The sequence below is a fragment of the Otolemur garnettii genome, unplaced genomic scaffold, assembly GCF_000181295.1.
Source record: "Otolemur garnettii isolate 467f Iridium unplaced genomic scaffold, OtoGar3 scaffold00173, whole genome shotgun sequence".
Classification (NCBI taxonomy): Eukaryota; Metazoa; Chordata; class Mammalia; order Primates; family Galagidae; genus Otolemur; species Otolemur garnettii.
The window spans coordinates 1,645,550-1,651,622 of NW_003852568.1; the positions used below are offsets into that span (position 1 = coordinate 1,645,550).

At 42.8% G+C, this 6,073-nt stretch overlaps 1 protein-coding gene across 4 annotated transcripts in view; it reads left to right on the forward strand.

Annotated features, from left to right (window-relative positions):
- Positions 1-6,073, forward strand: part of SAP130 (Sin3A associated protein 130) — a 102,611-nt gene that overhangs the window by 63,904 nt on the left and 32,634 nt on the right. For all 4 annotated transcript variants that reach the window (XM_023519385.1, XM_023519386.1, XM_003800327.3 and 1 more), the window contains exon 15: positions 5,247-5,351. In XM_023519385.1, coding sequence (XP_023375153.1) covers positions 5,247-5,351 — 105 coding nt within the window. The remainder of the gene's footprint in view (positions 1-5,246; positions 5,352-6,073) is intronic.

The window sequence follows — 6,073 nt, forward strand, 5'->3', positions numbered from 1 at the left end:
TTTGGCGGGTCCGGACTGGGGATTCGAACCCGCCACCTTAGGTGTACGTGGCTGGCGCCTTAGCCGGTTGAGCTATAGGCGCCGAGCCGACAAAGCTGCTCTTAAGGGCTGAATGAGATTCAGGCTTAACTTTGCAGATATGTTTGCATGCCCTACAGAAGTCCTGTCTGGCCCTCTTGTGTGATGGTAGGACTTCTGTTCTTCACCTGTAATAAACAGGAGTGGCTTTCAGCTCTGTCCCCTCGGGTGCTTGAATGCTTCTCCCCTGCTGGCCTCCCCAGCAGTGTGCACACACAGCGAACACTCGGGCCACCTTACCTGACCTTGTCTCTGCACTCTGTGCCCCACAGCCCACCTTCTCTCTTTCTTCCCAGCAGTACTGCAGCTCCAGCAGGACCCCTGTGATCTCCAGTCTTGTCCTTTCATGTTCCTCACTGCCTTCATGGCCTCTTCTCTGCTTTCCCTGATTCACAGTCTGTGGTCACTTCCAGTCATTTCCTTGCATATAGCTTAAAGTTCTTGCCCCACTCTGCCTAGTCCAAACAAAAGTTAAACCCAACTTTCTGCTTAACACGTGCGGACATGTGTGCAGCAGATTATGGCAGGGAAAGTACTCCACCGATTGCGGTTAATTGGCCTCAGAGATCTCTCTCTAATCTCAGACTAGGCCAAGAAAGTGTACACTCCTTTTATATTTTCTCCTCTCAAACTTTCTAGACCTCTTCTCCCATCTTCACCATTAGCTAATAAACTTGCTCCTTATATTTTTGAGAAGTGGGAAATGATCAAAAGGAACTTTCCCAGACTACAGCTATCACCTTAGTGTCAGTACTCCGTGTCCTGCTTCCTGTTCCTGTAGAAGAGCTCGCCCTGCTCTTCTCAGAGTATCTCCCCTCCCCTCCCTTGCCTAGTCAAGAACAGTGCTGCTGCTCCCATCCCTTTCTCTCCGACGTTACCATTTTTTATCTTGTTAGTGGGTCATTCACATGAAAAGTATACACATTCTGTCATCTCTTTCATCTTAAAAAACAGAAAAGAAGCCTTCTGTTGAGCCCACTTTGCTCTGCTATCTACCACCTCATTTTCTAGCTTCTTCCAGCAAAAAGAATTTTTTTTTGTATTTGCTACCTCTACTTCTGCCAGTCACTTTCCACATTTTTTCAAAATACAGAAAACAGAAAAATATGAAATATGGTCTAACTAGCATAAAGTAAACATATCCAACTACTGCATAGGTCAAGAAATAGAACACTACCCCCACCTTTTCCCAAAGATCACCAGTTTTTTTTTGTTTTTTTTTTGTTTTTTTGAGACAGAGCCTCAAGCTGTCCCCCTGGGTAGAGTGCCATGGCATCTCAGCTCACAGCAACCTCCAACTCCTGGGCTCAAGCGAGTCTCCTGCCTCCGCCTCCCAAGTAGCTGGGACCACAGGCGCCCGCCACAACACCCGGCTATTTTTTGGTTGCAGCCGTCATTGTTGTTTGGTGGGTCCGGGCTGGGGATTCGAACCTGCCACCCTAGGTGTAGGTGGCTGGCGCCTTAGCCAGTTGAGCTATAGGCGCCGAGCCGATCACCAGTTTTTTTAAGTTACCCTATAGAATCATATATTATGAATTTTATGTAAATGTGACTTCTGTCATCTGGTTTTGCGTAATTCACACTTTTGCATGTGATCATAATTTTTGTATTACTGTATAAAATATCATAGTGTAATAATACCATAGTTTATCCATGGATATGTGCCTGTGTTATCCTGCACATTTCTGTGTATGACTTTTGATTTCTATATCAGTGTACTTCTATTACATGCCTAGGAGGAATTTGCTAGGTCACAGGTTGTATTTGTGTCAATTCTAGTAGATGATCCCAGTGGTTTTCCAAGTTAATCTCCATTTACACTCTTGATAACAGTGTGAATCATTGCTTCATTTTCAGCACTTGTTATTGACACTTAAGTTTGGTCATTCTCTGGGTTTATAGTGGTGGAGCTCACTTTTTGTTAAATTTATTCTTGGATATCATGTTTTTCTGCTAGTTGGGGGATAGTAGAGAGATTGGTCTTTTTTGTTTTTTCATTACTTTTCATTATGGAAAAGTTTAAACATAATACAATTTTGAACATATGGATATATATTTACCACCCAACTTCAATCATCAGCTTTTTGGTTCATAGCCAATTTTGTTGCATCTATATACCTGCCCACTACCTTCTGCCATATTATTTTGAAGCAAATCTTGGACATCATGTGTCTATCAAGAGATAGATACATGCTTTGAAAAACAGTAATCCCTTAATATCAAATGTGCAATTATTGTTCAAATTGCCAATGATCTCAAATGTCATGAATTTTGTTTCATTATTGGTTGTTTGAATTGGTATTCTGATAATATGCACAAATTTGGCTTTGTCAATATGACTTCCAAGACCTTTTTGGGTTTTCTTGGGGTTTTTTTGAGACAGAGTCTTACTATGTCACCCTCAGTAGAGTATCCTGGCATCACAACTCACAGCAATCTCAAACTCTTTTTTTTTTTTTTTTTGAGGCAGAGCCTCAAGCTGTCACCCTGGGTAGAGTGCCGTGGCATTACAGCTCACAGCAACCTCCAACTCCTGGGCTCAAGCAAGTCTCCTGCCTCCGCCTCCCAAGTAGCTGGGACCACAGGCGCCCGCCACAACGCCCGGCTATTTTTTGGTTGCAGCCGTCATTGTTGTTTGGCGGGCCTGGGCTGGGGATTCGAACCCGCCGCCTTAGGTGTACATGGCTGGCGCCTTAGCTGGTTGAGCTATAGGCGCCGAGCCAATCTCAAACTCTTGGGCTCAAGCCATTCTCTTGCCTCAGCGTCCCAAGTAGCTGGGACTACAGGCACCCGACACAACACCTGGCTTTTTTTTGTTGTTGCAGTTGTCATTGTTTAGCTGGCCTGGGCTGGATTTGAACCTGCCGCCTTCAGTGTATGTGGCTGGTGCCATAACCGCTGTGCTCTAGGCACCAAGCCCCAAGACCATTTTAGTATATAAGTTCACCTCCGTTCTTTCTTTTGCAGTTTATTTGTTAAAGAGCCTTGATCTCTTGTATGATAGTTTCTCTTTCTGGATTTCATCAGTGAGATTTCCATTGTATTGGTTTCCTAGTACTGTTGCAACAAATTGCCACAAACTTGGTGGCTTAGCCAGGCAGGGTGTTTCACGCCTGTAATCCTAGCACTTGGGAGGCCGAGGAGGGTGGACTGCCTGAGCTCATGGGTTCAAGACCAGCCTGAGCCAGAGTGAGACCTCATCTCTAAAAATATTTTAGAGACATTGTGGTGGGTACCTGTAGTCCCAGCTACTTGGGAGGCTAAGGCAAGAGAATTGCTTAAGCCCAAGAGTTTTTTTTTTTTTTATTATTTCTTATAGCATAACTGTGTACATCAATGCAATCATGGGGTACAGTGTGCTGTTTTCATATACATTTTGAAATACTCTCATCAAACTGGTTAACATAACCTTCATGTCATTTTCTTAGCTATTGAGTTAAAACGTTCATACTCTGCTTTTAGAAAGATTCACTTGTACCCTTGTAAGGTAAACCATAGAGGTGACCCCACCAATCACCCTCCCTCCCCCCATACACCTCTTCTCACCCCCAAAGCCCAAGAGTTTGAGACTGTGAGCTGTGATGCCAGGGCACTATACCAGGGACAAAAAAAAAAGCTTAGTGACTTAAAGCAACAGAAATTTGTGATCTAGTTCTAGTGGCTAATATTCTGAAATCCGGGCATCAGCAGGATGGATTCCCTCCAAGGTCTCTCGTGAGAATCGATTCATGCCCCTTTCCTAACTGCTGTAGTTGTTGGCAGTCCTTTGTGTTCCTGGCTTATAGACGCAGCTCTCTAGTCTGTGCCTTCATACTTAGATGGCCCTCCCTTGGTGCATGTGGGTCTCATATCTCCCTTTCCTTTCTGTAGTTGGATTTAGGGACTTAACTTAATCTTTAGAGCCTTAACTTAATTGCCTCTTTTTAAGAAAGGTCGCATTTATAGTTAACAGAGATTAGGACTTAAATATTTGGAATTCAACTAAAGGTTTCATCAAAATTTTTTGTTGTGGGCAGCACCTGTGGCTCAAAGGAGTAGGGCACCGGCCCCATATGCTGGAGGTGGTGTGTTCAAACCCAGCCTTGGCCAAAAACAGCAAAAAAAAAAAAATTTTTTTTGTTGTTGTTTTTGTTCTTGTGGCAGGATTGGTGGTTTAGTTTTTACTAGGATAGAGATGATGTCTGGTGGTCACCCTTTTTGATACGTTAGCAGCTGTTATGATCTATACCTGGATCTATTAATGATTAGTTCTTATAAACTGGCATATTCTGGTTTTAGCGATTTTCTCTCAAACCTGTTCTCATCTGGCATTTGTTTCCATCACTCTACTGAACTAGACATGTCAAGACTTAACTTCTACATTGTTAGCCCAAAGGGTGATTCTCCAGCAGAGCCTACGTGGCCTGTCTGTTGCACTGACACAGTTGACCTCTAACTCTTCCTTGATGAACTTTTTCACTTGACTTCCAGGAACGGGCTCAGCTCTTTATACATATGAACTTACTCAGGTCCATTTAAACATAAGCATAAAGCCAGGCTCAGTGGCTCACACTTGTAATCCTAACACTCTGGGAGGACGAGCCTAGAGGATGGTGTGAGCTCAGGAGTTCAAGACCAGACTGAGCAAGAGTGGAGTCACTACAAAAATAAAAAAAAATTAGCTGAGTGTGGGTGGTGGGTACCTGTAGTCCCAGCTACTAGGGAGGCTGAGGCAGGAGGATTGGCCCTAAGAGTTGGAAATTGCAGTGAACTATGATGACACCACTGCACTCTAGCCCAGGCAACAGAAAAAAAAAAAGCATAATGATTGTATAAATACTTGGTATGGATTTCAATTTTAATAACATCAAGTAAAAAGGATATAATGGCGTGCTGTAAGCAGCAGCTTAAAGAGTCACAATGGTTGCTTCCTGGAGAGAGACTGGCAGGAAGCAGGCAGGGATAGGGAAGGGACATGCTGTACTTTGTTAAAAGCTTTTTTAGTACGATTTGGCTTTTTCAAAATGTACTTTTGTTATTTGATAAAATTAAAACCCATTTAAAAAATGCATAGTCTGTGTAGCACTTTTATTTTGTCATAAGTATGCCTGACAGATGTGTATTGTCTATTTCTTATCCTTTAATGCCCTTGACTGCTATTTCCTGGGTTTATCTCTTATCTCTTTCAGAATGGCAGTTCGGAAAACCCTCATTCCCCCTCAGCCTCCTGATGTGGCTAGTCCTCGAGTGGAGAGCTCTATGCGGAGTACATCTGGGTCACCTAGGCCTGCAGGGTGAGCACATAAGTGTTCTTACCACTCTTAATTTTAATTACCCATCCTTGCAGATAGAAGAGCCTAATAAGCATTTATCTGTTTACTGTATTTTCTACCCTTTCTCACCCTGCCTTTTCCTGTGTGCCTCATTGATGAAATGGGCAGGCACACATCTAACATCTGCTTCATAGACTTCGTGCATATTTAAATGAGATGGTATGTTTAAAGCACTTAGAATAGAACAGAACCTGCCTCATAGCAAATACCAGTTGTTACAGCTGTCAAAAATGGCACCGTGACAGTAATTTATGGATTTTTATCTTCTTAATTTCAATGGTAATACTATAATGGGAAAAGTAGACAACATAAAAATATTTAAAGTATAAAGTGAAAGTCACTGTCTTTTTCATACACCTACCTTGCCAATCCTACTTTGCAGAAGGACATCAACTGGCAACACTTTTGACAAGCACCTTTTTACATCTTTTTCTACACATGCAGTAGATAGATCAATAGATTGTTGAAAATGAGGTCTTACCGATTGGATTGTTTTAGATCTTATTCATATCAGTAACAGCCTACCACGTTAATTAGGGATATTTAGATCTACTTCTTCATGAAACTGCTTTCAAGAGAAGAAGAATTGGCTCGGCGCCTATAGCTCAACTGGCTAAGGCGCCAGCCACGTACACCTAAGGTGGCGGGTTCGAATCCCCAGCCCGGACCCACCAAACAACAAT